The sequence below is a fragment of the Megalobrama amblycephala genome, linkage group LG6 (genome assembly GCF_018812025.1).
Source record: "Megalobrama amblycephala isolate DHTTF-2021 linkage group LG6, ASM1881202v1, whole genome shotgun sequence".
Lineage (NCBI taxonomy): Eukaryota > Metazoa > Chordata > Actinopteri > Cypriniformes > Xenocyprididae > Megalobrama > Megalobrama amblycephala.
The window spans coordinates 6,539,060-6,552,519 of record NC_063049.1 but is presented as its reverse complement, the minus strand read 5'-3'; the positions used below and the strand labels follow the sequence as shown (position 1 = coordinate 6,552,519).

General features: G+C 39.3%; 1 protein-coding gene across 1 annotated transcript; it reads left to right on the top strand.

The window, feature by feature from the left end:
* Positions 1 to 10,957: 10,957 nt before the first annotated feature.
* LOC125269478 (membrane-spanning 4-domains subfamily A member 15-like) lies at positions 10,958 to 13,142 on the top strand. The gene is made up of 5 exons (XM_048192378.1): positions 10,958 to 11,140; positions 11,381 to 11,491; positions 11,578 to 11,634; positions 11,791 to 11,901; positions 12,496 to 13,142. The coding sequence occupies exons 1-5, from the start codon at positions 10,982 to 10,984 to the stop codon at positions 12,637 to 12,639; spliced, it is 582 nt and encodes a 193-aa protein (XP_048048335.1). The 5' UTR covers positions 10,958 to 10,981; the 3' UTR covers positions 12,640 to 13,142.
* Positions 13,143 to 13,460: the final 318 nt, after the last annotated feature.

The following is a 13,460-nucleotide window of genomic DNA, read 5'->3' as shown; positions in this document are numbered from 1 at the left end:
AAAAAATAAAATGGCCACTCTTTGATTTGTTAAACACAATCCAGAATGCACTAAACACACTACTTCATTATAGAGAAAAATAACAAATGAATAAAAATATATAATCATAAGCTTACCAAAAAAAAATAAATAAATAAATAAATAAATAATCTAGGTGACTATATAATTCAGCAGCAAAAAGTATGCTAGCCTAATTCTTGAAAAAAAAAAACTTTGCACAGTAATTTTATACAATCTAAATATGTTAATAAAGTTTAAAATTACTATATGCATTCTTATGAAATGAAAAAAAAAACTATTTATATTTGATTTACATATTAATGTAAAGACATATGTATTTATAATAATCTAAGATTACAATACGTTTATTTTAAATGTATTGAGCAGCTGTTTAATGGGGCAACAAGATATAGATACGAAAGAACAAAATAGGCTATTAATAATTTTTCAGTGTTCAAACCCATTATAATATGAAACGCTTCAAAACAGCAGCAAAAAAAACGCTAATGCACATCCCGGGTGCAGAATGATGTGCTTGAAACAATATCGAGTCAGAGCGCGCAGTTGCGCAGCGCATTGAAAAGTTCACGGCACAAAGATAACCCCTGTGTATATCTGCAACTAACAGTTTATTGATCGTATGTTTCTTTTCAGTTTTAAATACCAGTTATTGTGCTTGTGACACCAATTCATAGTCCTTGTGTTGTGCGATCTAACTGTAGCCAGTATGACATTGTTCAGAAACGGCAATAAACTCCAGCAAGATAAAGTCATTTTATGCAAATCCACAGCCCTTTATCTGCATATCAAGTAACGTTATTATAATGGGAATATATTATATTGGAGAGTTTTACCCAGAGCCATATAGCACCTTCATATCTCTATGGCTCTGGTTTTACCGTGCTGACTGTCGTTACCGAACGTGATGCGCTGTTTGAGTGCTGAACAGAGAATGATTGACAAGCTGCAGCGGAGGGAAGACGAGTTTCCTTCCTAACAATGTACATATTCTTCTGTCCTCACATGAAGCTATGGAATGGCTTCAGATGAGTTTAAATATAGTGCACGAAAACTTAATTGGTGCAAGTCTATTTCTGTTGCCCTATGACTCAATTATCAATCGATTATTTAAATATTGCGACAGGCGTACTTTGAGACTGTGGCGGGACAAATTAGAATATGGCGGGCCGCCACAGTCTAGTCAACGTATGGGAAACACTGCATTTGGAGCAATAATCAACGATGACAAGAAGGTGTTCATTTTGCTTTGTACTCCTGGGAAATGGTCCCATCAAGTCAATCCCAAGCATATGTCCTGGTTCGACCACAGGAGTAGATTGCAAATGACCAGAGAGTTTTGAGAGAGAAGGCTTGTACTTTTGGCAGGTAGGACATTCTTTACTCTCCACACGTCCACTCTCAAGCTAGGCCAATACACTACCTCTAGGAGTCTGAGAAGTGTCTTTAACCTCCCCAGATGGCCGCTGAGTGGATGGTTGTGTGCGTAGCATAAGAATTCTTCACGATGCCTTGTTGGAATGACTAACTGCAACTTTTGCCCCTTCTGACCATCAGGTACACTGCGAAATAGAAATACATTTTGGAGAACATAGTGAACTCGTGATGTGTCTTGAACTGTCTGTGACTGTGCCTTACTAATTAACTCCTGAAGTTCTGTATCGGTCTGCTGAGAGGTGCCAATTTGCGTGAGATCTACCGGAATGTCAGTGGAAAGTGCTGTGATCTTAGTGGCCTTCACTACTGCGATTATATCAGGTGAAGTGGGGTTATCTTGGGTTCTAGATAATACATCCGGTACTACATTACACTGTCCTTTTCGATACTTGGCGGTAAAGTGAAACCCTTGCAAACGTATAGTCCAGCGTGTAAGTAGTGAAGATGGCTTTGGATGTTGGAAAACCCAGGTCAGGGCTGCATGATCTGTAACCACTTCAAAGGGATGACCCTCGAGATACGGCCTCCACTTCTCGACGGCCCAGACAACGGCCAAACACTCCTGTTCAGAAACTGAGTAAGCCTTCTCTGGTTTTCGTAACAGTCTGGAAGCATATGCTATCACATGCTCTTCTCCTTCTGATTCTTGCGTAAGTACTGCTCCCAAACCAAGCTCACTTGCGTCTGTTTGAACTTTGAAAGGTTTGTCAAAATCAGGTGGTATCAAGACTGGTGCTTGTGTCAGAGCCTGCTTGATGGTGTCAAATGAATGTTGGCATTGCTCAGTCCAAGACCAGGTGGAGTTTTTCTGTTTCAATGCATGTAAGGGGGCAGCCTTATCAGAGAAATGTGGTATAAAACGATGATACCATCCGGCTAACCCTAAGAAACGTTGCACATCTTTAAGTGACTGGGGTGTTGGAAATGAATTGACTGCAGCTACTTTAGCTGGATCCGTTTTTACTCCCTCACTTGAAACAATGTGTCCTAAAAAAGTGATCTTTGGATGAGATTACATTTTTTTAGGTTGAGGGTGAGGCCTGCTTCATGAAAGCAATGGAAAACTTGGCTGAGATGTTGAAGATGTTCCTTCTCATTCTGGGAAAACACCACCACATCGTCAATGTATATGAGACAGCACTTGCCTTTGAGCTCTCTTATTACATGCTCCATTAATCGCTGAAAGGATGCAGCAGCATTCTTCAGCCCAAAAGGAAGACGTAAAAATTCATATAGCCCTGCTGATGTGACAAATGCGGTTTTCTGGATACTGTCCTTCTCCATTTCCACCTGCCAATATCCACTTTTCAAATCAAGCGTGCTGAACACAGTTGTTCCATGTAGGGACTCTAAAATATCCTGGATCTGTGGCATGGGGTACGCATCCAGGTACGTCTTGGCATTAAGACCTCGATAGTCCACACAAAGTCTTGAACTTCCATCTTTTTTGGGGACTACCACCACTGGTGAAGCCCAAGGGGAAATAGAGGGTTGAATGATCTCTTTGGCTAACAAGTCCTTGACTTCTGAATCAATAAACCTTTGCTTGTCTGCTGAAACCTTGTAAGCACGTTTTCTTACAGGAACCTCATTAGTAGTGATGATGCAATGTTTTACTAGACTTGATTGTCCAATCTCGTGTGTGCAAACGGATGGCCATTCTAACATTAAATCCTCCAGCTGTCCCTTAAACTGTTCACTGGTGTCAACTTGTTGTGTGAGTTGGCGGATAGAATGAAGCGTTTCATCCAATATCGTCGTAGTGGGTAGCGCAAGATAAAAGTTCACTGTTGAATGGCATTTGTTAATTAGAAATGGATACGTGATCTCTTCAGTATTTTCTTTTGAAGGTAAACTATACTGTATTCTTTGAAAATCTAAACTTTATGCCAGAAGTGAGCAGAAAATCCATACCTAGGATGATCAGGAGAGTTAAATCCTCATCATTCAGGATAAACAGTGTCAGTTTCATCTGTTGTCCCTGAATCTCACAATTCCATTCCACCTTACCAATGGCTGTTTGTCGCTGTCCGTTAGCAAGCAGGAATGACTGTCTGTTACTCGACTGGGATTTTTCCTCTTTGCATAGCTGTTTCCAGAAGGATTTTTGGATAAGTGACAAAGTGCTACCAGTATCAACCATAGCTTTGAAGTATCTGTCTTGTAGGATGATGGGAATGGTGACTGTCTTTAAATCAGTTTGCACAGAGTTATTATGGGATTGGACTACTCTGGTATTAGCATGCGGAGGTTTGCATTGAAAATCTTGAAAAGATTGTGGTTTCTTCTTTTGTTCCTCAACGTTGACCTGGTTCCAGTATCTCTTGGACTCACCAAAATCTCTTTCTATCTGTGTCCCTATTCTAACCAACTCTCCAACCTCTTTAACTCCCTGAGGTCTGAAAACGCGCTGGCGCGTTTTGCAGGATTTTTTTCACATTGCAGCAAAACAGACTTAAAATACTCCGTCATTTCTTGTCATAGAGACATAAGTAATATATCAATTGAAACTATAGAATATCTTCTTTTATTTGTGTACACTCAGAGTAAAAACACAATGTTGTGCTTTTTGTAAAATAAAGAAAACTAACATGATGCGTGATCTCTCCTCTCCCTCTGAACGAAGTCCAATCTGATAGTTCTCAGAAAATGAATTGTAACTTATGAATACTAATGACAAAAAAATGACACTTATGTCTAAAGAAACGTTGAAATGTCAGGTTTTAAATCGTGCAAGTCAAATCGAAAACAAACATTGTGTTTATGTAATCTGTATGAAAAGAGAGCCATGTCAGAAGTCCGAGATTCAGCTCATTACCCGCTAATGCGGCCACGCCCACGGAGCCAGCGCTATTCAGACGCAAATTCAGAGGCAATACATGCATACATCGTCTCAATCGTGTATTTATTGTCTTGAAAAGTGTTTATTTGGATGTTAAAGCTATGGTTAGCGATCTCTAGAAGACATGCCGTTAGTTCCTAGTTCCTTTTCTTCTTTATATGAATTTGTGGCCTGAAGGTGTACAGAGAGCGCCCTCCGGCTGCAAGTATGAATTGAAAACACCATTCCTGAAATGTGGGGACCATGACGCCGTGTAATGCCTCACGGACCTTGGACTCCACTACCCAGGTAACCACCGCGACCACCCGGGTGGGAGGCACGATGGTCCCTGGCAAGATGGGTCTAGCCTCAGCCTCAAAAATCAGTGAGACCGCATGGGGTTTCCCGTTCTTACTACTCGGACGAGACAAGATGTGAAAGTTAAACCGACTGAAGAACAGTGCCCAGCGAGCCTGGGGTGGGTCAATCAGCAACCGCTTTTACCTTGGCAGGATCCATTCGGATGCCTTCGGGCGACAGAACCCAGGAACAGAACCGACCATGCGTGAAACTCACACTTCTCCACCTTAGTGAACAAATGATTCTCGAGTAGCCGCTGCAACACTCGCCTGACGTGCTGGACATGGTCACGCTCATTCTGGGAGAAGATCAGGATGTTGTCGAGGTAAACAAATACAAACCTGTTGACCATGTCTCTGAGCACGTCGTTGACGATTGCCTGGAAGTCCGGTGGGGAGTTAGAGAGTCCAAAGGGCAAAACCAAATATTCTAAGTGACCTGTGGGGGTTTTAAATGCGGTCTTCCATTCGTCCCCCTCCCTAATCCGAACCAGGTGATAAGCATTGTGTGAGTCCAACTTTGTAAAGATGGTCACTCCCTGCAGGAGTTCGAACGCTGAAGACATCAACGGCAAAGGGTGGCTATTATTTATCGTGATGTCATTCAGCCCCCGATAATCTATACAGGGACATAACGACCTATCCTTCTACCCCACAAAGAGAGGAAGACGCCAGCTGGAGAGGAAGACGGACCTTAGTAGAATTCATAGTAGAATGAGTAATCCTGGCGAGAGGAGTACCACAAAGGGGTTTTGCTGAAACGGGTTCTGCCAGGAGAGAGCATAAATTGTCCAAGTGTTCAACCAGCCCAATGTTCATAAAATCACTCTCCGCTCCAGAATGAACCAAAGCCTACACCCGATGAGTAGCCCCACCCGGTTGCAGAGGAGCCAGGAATACAGCACGGCCACCAGATGACAGCAGCATATTAGTAACGGTCACTGTGTTCTGTCCCCTGAAAGGTGAGCGCCGATTCTTTACATGACAAGCAGCTGGCATGTGCCCCGCCTCCCCACAGTAGAGGCACAAGTTATTGGCGAGACAATGACGACGCTTCATGATAGTCAGATGGGCTCTCCCGACCTGCATGGGTTCCTCCTCAGGCAAGTTGAAATGCTGTGACGTAGCGCCTCCCGCACCCAATGTATTGATGAACTCGGAAAAATGCCCGCCCATCCGATGCTGGGAACAGATAGAAATCTGATTGTCGACCCGAATAGCAAGGTCGACCAATCCGTTGAGAAAAGAGGGTAATTCCAAGGAGTAAATCTCATCCGTTATGTGTTCTGCGAGTCCATGGAGAAAGTGGTCCCATTGTGCTTTGGGATTCCACCCACAGGATGGTGTGAGTGTATGGAACTCGATAGAATATTCCGACATGGAACGAACTCCCTGATGTAAAAGCGACAATGCTCGTGCTGCCTCGGTGCCCAACGCTGAATGGTCAAAAACTTTACGAAGCTCCAGTGGGAAATCCTTGTATGATCTGATTGTCCCACATGGCCGTTCCCCACTCTCTCGCGATCCCTGCAAGGTGCATGATGACGAAAGCCACCCCGGACATCTCCGTCAAAAAACAGGAAGGCTGTAGTGAGAAAGTCAATGAGCACTGTGACAGAAATAAGCGACATGAATTAGGCTCACCGGAGTACGAAGCAGGTGGGTTTAGGTGAGGTTCAGAACGGTGGGGGACGGCCACTTCAGAATCAAGTTGATGGGAAACAGTAGGCATCACGGGAGGGTTGGTCTGAAGCTGTTCCAGTCGCTGAGTAATCACGGCTATTTGACGTGACATCTCCATCATGGCCTGAAGAGAAGCCATCAACAACTCCTGCTGCTGTCCTAAAAGAATGCCCTGCTGAACAATGGCTCGACACAACTCAACTTCATCCGCTATGAGTCTATCGTGGTCAGTTGATTCTGTCAGGCTTCTGATAAATGGATGACTCAATTGCAGTGAACAAGTGAAGAAAGTTTATTTAGAACACTGAATACACGTGAAACAGAGAACATGACAATGAGGTGAAGTCACTCTGTAAGGTGGTTCACGTGCTCACCGCACACACACACACCAGCGAACACACGGGCTGGTGAGACCACCCAGAGGATGCAATCCTAGGAAGACCACTGACGACGAGCTTGAGTCCAGTAAGGGAAAACAGTCTTACTGCAAACTCCTCGTCTTTGGGTCCTGAGCACAATGTCACAAGCAGGTAAGACAAAGAAGCACAACACATGAAACATAAAGCATCCACGCAACACAAATAGTGATCAACTGACAACATGAGGTAGACACAGCTAGGAATAAATAGGGTGAGGGGAAAAGAGTGACAGGTGTGGGAGATCAGTTTGTGATTGTGTGCACAGCGCTACCAGGCAACGATGGTTGCACAAATCACGAGCTGCAGGAAAATGAGAGGACAATAACAAACATCAGAGACAAACTGGTGACACACCCTGACCCGTGACAGCCGCTGCGCCTCGGGCGGCCCGAGTTCGAGTCCCAGCTCTCTGACCTTTCCCAATCCCATCCCCCTTTCTCTCTCTTACTTTGCTTCCTGTCTGCTTACTGTCCTGTCATAAGAAAGGCAAAAATGCTGTCTGGCTATCACCAGACCAAGCTCAATTTAAAATTGAACATTGGTCTGGGGAGTCTGCCATGTATTTTCTACTGCACAAGAGGCGTGATCAACGAGCATTATTCACGCAATTGGATAGGCAAGGCAAGGCAATTTTATTTGTATAGCACATTTCATACACAATGGTAATTCAAAGTGCTTTACATAAAGAGGAATAATAAAAATAGAACATAAATAGAACAAACTGCGCCACACAGCCCTAATCCCCCTTCTGGAGATATCTCATCTATGCAACGCAGTTCAAATTTCCCCTTTGGAAATTTCCCCCTTTGGAAAGTGTCCTGACTGTAATCCAGAGATATCTTAACCATGCACCACAGCTCAAATTTCCCCATGGTTTGTCCCCTTATCCAAATTTACCAAATTTTAACCTAATCACAAATGCTTTCTTCCTAATTCCTTCAACCAATCAGATCAATGATCCGGGTGACAAACTTTGCAGCGGGGCTAGCTGGTAAATTAAGCTTTTACCAAAGCCGGTCGTTAGTAAGGCAAACACATCCTTTTATGAATTGTTCCAGGGCAAGTCTCTGTTCCATTTTCAAAGAAAACTTGCCTTTGAAATCTTTTAAAACAGCATCGACAGCGGCATCAACTGGTTGCTGCGCTTCGGTGGCTGCCATGTTCAATGTAAACAAAAAGCTGCTTGCCATCACTTCTCTATCGTCATCGTGTTATACCCGCCAATAGCGAGCAAGGTGGATAAGCCAGTCTGTGATTGGTTCCTGCAAAAGTGTAACAGAAGCTGTAGAAATTAATGTACAGGTTTCCAGACTTAGTTGCCGGGCAAAATCAAATTGCCGGCAGATCAGGCTGGGTTTACCCAGTCTAGCAAAAATGCCAAAAATAAATGTAATTAAGTTAATTAAACTAGACTTGATAAGATTAAAAAGACTGGTGTCAGTACTGACACTAGTATCATTATTACTCACCAGTTGAAGCAACTAAACTATCATGACTATCATGTACGGTAGCTGTCCACAGCAAGCACAAGCTAGTGATGGGGAGTCGACTCCAAAAGGAATCGACTCTGTCGCTGTGTCCGAAATCACTCACTTGTCTACTGATTCTCTTAACTGCCATGCATTATGTTGGCTATGGATAAGTGCATAATATCTATGGTTAAGTGCACTAAGCAAGGAGTAAACGAAATGAAGCAAGGAATTCGGACAGTAACGAATTGCCTCAGAGAGCTGTCGCAAAAACTTTCACATACATTTATGTAGCTTACTTTAGAAATAGATAACAGCTATAGTGAGTTTGTAATTATACATACCTCCGTGTCAGCTTTAGTAGGCTTATTGGTGGTAGCTTATATTATTGCAATAAATAAAGATTTGATTTTCCATAGTTAACCGTGTTCATTAAACTAACCATACATAAAAAATAATAAACTCACATCAATAATTAATACATTAATAAGTGTACAATATTGTATGCATTTTATATGTATTGTATTATTTTAGTATCTTTCGTGTCCAAGCACTTTTAAGACAATGATCATGTGCGTTTAGCACCATCCCCTGACCATTATAATGAGATGAATTCATTAAAGAATCCCTGCTTTCTTGTTTATGTAATTCTGACATCATATTTGACCACAGAAGTTTTTTGTGACTTTTCTGTCTGTAAAATTAGGTATCGGCAATTAGCAACATTGATAGGCTACTCATCAAGTCATCTCTAAATTGGACTAATTTGGACAATCTCGCTAAACGTGTGTTGTATTAATGAGGGGATTTTAAGGCTTTGAATCGGAGAAAAATAAATTAAGTGTGTAAGGACTGCCATCTCGGCGTATTTATGACCGTTTTGATGTACAGTAAATGGAGGGAATCGAAATAAAAAACTGGAATCGAACACCCCTAGCACAAGCCACTCAAAGAAACCCACTCTTTAGCACTCTTAACAGCAAAATTCAAAAACATTACAGAAACTCTTCTAAATGTCCAACATACCTGAACAGTAAACTTGTCTTTCTATTTTTATTAAAAACAACACTCTTGTAGATTTGCTTCAGTCCAAATCCGAGTGTGAATTTTTTTTTCTTTTTTTTTTTTCCCAGTGCCCCCCACAGAGTTGGTCTGGTTCATTCATCTCCATTCATGGGGCATTCATTTGCAGTTTGGTTCAACAAATTTACTGTGTGTGTGTGTGTGTGTGTGTGTGTGTGTATGTATACAGATAGTAGGTTAATACTATCATTAAAGTGGAACTCAGTAAGATTTGCGAAGCTCCCCCTACAGGTTCCTTCAGTGAATCACACTGTCGTAAATACTCCAAGCGCAGCTCTGGACTACAACGACTACAACACTCACCAGCTCAGTAGTTTTGCAAATACAGTACAAGAAATCTCGATGGAGGTGGGTAATTTTCGAAATTGTCTTATAAAGTCATAATATATATATTGTTTTTGAATTACCGTAAAGCATTTTGTCACTCTCGTGTGAACGTGAACATAAGGCGAGATTGTGTCGGGTCGGTGAAGCTCAACTCGCAAGTGCTGTTTTCTGGCGTAGACGTGCCAGAGGGGGTTAGTGCACGCCTCAAACACACCATTACAAGTCAATTAACCATCATAAGGACTTAGAAAACTATTTATGAAGGTAAAAAAATTAACTTAGTTCTGCTTTAAACCTCTAGACTTATGGTTCTTGTAACTATTTATTATTATTACTATTATTTAGCCAAGAGAGATATAAATATTCTTGTCCTTTATCAATGACCATAAGTTATTCTGCCTTGTAGTTTATTTTCATCTATATTTAAAGCACTTTTTTTAAGAGGAAGGTGGCCATCAACAGAAACTTTTAGCCCCTCCTTAACTGTTCTTCAAAGAGACCAGACACACACAACGATGCATCGAAAGAGGTACTAGACATCAGAAAAAAAGAAAAAAAAAAAAATCTAATTTCAGGTAATATATATACATATACGTTAATAACCTAAAATATTTATATAAAATTATGACATTTAGCATCTATGTTCTTTCTTTAGATTGTGTCTGTGTTTATATACCATTTCTTATACATTAATTGAATTAATGTTTGGTTACACTATTTCGCTGATCCACTTTAGACACTCTGAAGTGTAACTTTGCAACTACATGTCAACTAACTCTCATTAGAGTATTAGTAGACTGTAGTAGACTAGTAGTCTTTTAGGTTAGAGTTAAGCGCAGTGTTCGCATTAGTAGAATAAGTTGACAGTAGTTGCAAAGTTACGCAGTTGAATGTCTATTGAAAAGCAATTCGTCTATTGAAATACAGTGTTACCCAATGTTTTGACTAATATATTCTTTTTATTTACTCCATTTAAATGTTTTGTAATTTGTTTGGATATTAGTCTACAAAAAACATAATAATATAGTCTATTTCAAAATCAAATCAAATTAAATACAGTGTAAATTTTGATCTCTGACCTTTAAGAAAAGTTCATTCCAAAGGCATCCTTGTCAAAAAGAATGCATACATGTATGAACTATTTATCTTTAACAATCAAATGATTATGATATGAATATGAATCTGAAAGCCAATGTTTTAATTTTTTCATATATCAGGAACAGAAAAAAATAATCTATGATAAGCACAGATCATTTTGTCCTCTTTAAATAGCCATAATTTCTTCTGTTCATATATTTCTTAATGAACATCAATAAGTTTATATGAACATGCTTATTACAGGTGGAATACAAAACTGTTCTTAGAATGGAAACTATCGAGGTCATCTCAACTGACACTACAGCTGTCATCCAAGTGAATCCACAGGCGCATCAAGACAGCACTATTTTTGTTGATGGACAGAAGGCCACAAGTCACAATGCAGCTCTTAAAGTATTTTTCAAAGCACAACCAAAGGCATTAGGGGTAATGCATTTAATGATAAATTACAATTATATTGTTTTAATAATATTCTTAATATTTAATTTCTTCTAGATAATTTAAAATGAAGGAAAACTCTTGTCATATGCCTCCAAGTGCAAAGATATGTTTTTAAAGTTTTGACTCTAGTACATTAAACATCAATAGCTTCTATTTTTGTGTATCCATTCCATATGCATATTATGCCATCATTAATAAAACTCCTGACCTTTATCTGCCATCTAGACTGTCCAGATATTGATTGGAGTGATGATCTTCTTTATTGGTTTTCTACTCACCATCATTTACCCTAATATTGTAATCATAAGTGGAATAACCTACTGGGGATCTTTCATTGTAAGTTTCAAATAATGGTTTTGCTTTACTTCCCTTTTAATTATAATTTCCAGAATGAACTTTATCATGTCCTGTGTTTCTTTCAGTACATCAGTGCTGGATCTCTGTCTGTTGCTGCACAGAATAAACTAAATCTGTGTCTGGTACATGCATTTCACCTAATGATTTTAGCACATTATAATTTTTCTTTTGTCACATAGTTTCTGATGTATTTCCACACTGTTATTAGTTATGAATGCACACTTTAAATCAGCTGTTTTCAAGTAATTTACTGAAACTAACATATTCTTTTATTGTAGGTGAAAGCCTCTCGTGTAATGAATGTGATCAGTGCTATAACTGCAGGACTCACCATTTTTCTGATGTCCGTAGAAATAACAGCATTAGTGGGGGATCCATTATATCCTGAGGTATTCCATGCACAATGTGCAAAATAAAAATTCTGTCATTTACACTCCTTCATATATTTTCAAACCTGCATGAATTTATTTCTTCCATATAACACAAATACAGAACAAAAACACTGAAGTTTGTACTGGTTACTCTTTTACATACAATTATAATGGCTTTAAAAGTATCATAAAAGCAGTACATATGATTTGTGTGAGAAAGACTGAAATTTAAGTCATTCACTGAAAATTATGACATCCGCTCTAGCTTTTCTTGCCATGTTCATGAGAGCTCATGACAGATGTAGCGATTTCCTATTTATGAAGCTCATGAATTGGATTGATCAGTTTCTTTAAGACTCAGTCCAAGGAAAACAGTCATTTAACTATTGTATCATTTCAAAAGAAATGTTTTGGTTTGTGTCTTTGATGTGTGAATACTCCAGTTCCATTCACTGCAATTGCATGGAAAACAAAAAGAAAAGCATACATGCTTAAATATATATCCTGATTATTGACATGCATAATTAGCTCAAAATGATCCTTGTATATTTAATATATTTTTAAGAAACTCACTCACTACTTTCATAAATGGGCATGTTGAATGTTTTGCAGGGTTTGCGGATCATTGTAATATTGCTGGTGTTCACCATTCCTCAGTTCATCATCTCCATCTGTATCTCAGGATTTGCCTGCAAAGCAACAGAAATGAATGATCTGTTAACCATTATATATGTAAAGAATGTAAAGGAAATATAAAGCAACCATAATATTTCATAGTAAGCTGACTTTAATCTTAGTGCACATCATAGTGTGTGAAATAGATATAGGAACTATAAGCCAATCACAACATGCTTCATTATAAACTACAGCCTTTATCTTAAATCTAGATTACTTTTTCATTTATAAATGACAGTACAGCCTATAAAATATGGTGTTTATTGTCTGTGGTTCTTGTAAGCACAAATAAAGCTGATAACGAATCTGAGACTTTTGTGTACTAACATGTCTTATCTGTTAATTTCATTTCAAGGGATTTTGTGAAGAATATTATTTGTGCATATTTTATAATTATTGGAAAAGTGAACTAATTGTGCTTCTGCATCAGTCAAGACCCAATGTTTTGTTCATTTCATGTTTGACCTGGACAAAGATTGTATTTGTTAACCAAGAGTCTGAATGATTATATCCTAGAGTCATCAGAGAGACCAGCACAGTGATTGACATACTGTGAGAATTGAAATAAAAATATTTTTATTGTTGTCACAAAAAACATGCACTTCTGTGTCTTTTTTGTATTTTACTGTCAGTTACTGGCTACTGCAGTCTGCTCGTGTCAGATAAAGCAATCCATCCTCAGTACGGCTGATGAGCAAAACCATAGCTAGCAGAATGGAAAGGAAATGAAGAAACCACAAACTGCCTTTCAGCTCATTGGTGTGAAACTAAGAAATTCAACTATAGTTGTCTGACACTGACATTATTCATCATTACATTACATCTAAATTATCATTCATTAAGCCTAGCTTATAATTTTTAAAGGAAAAGCTTAAACTAAAAACACTTTTTTTTTTTTTTTG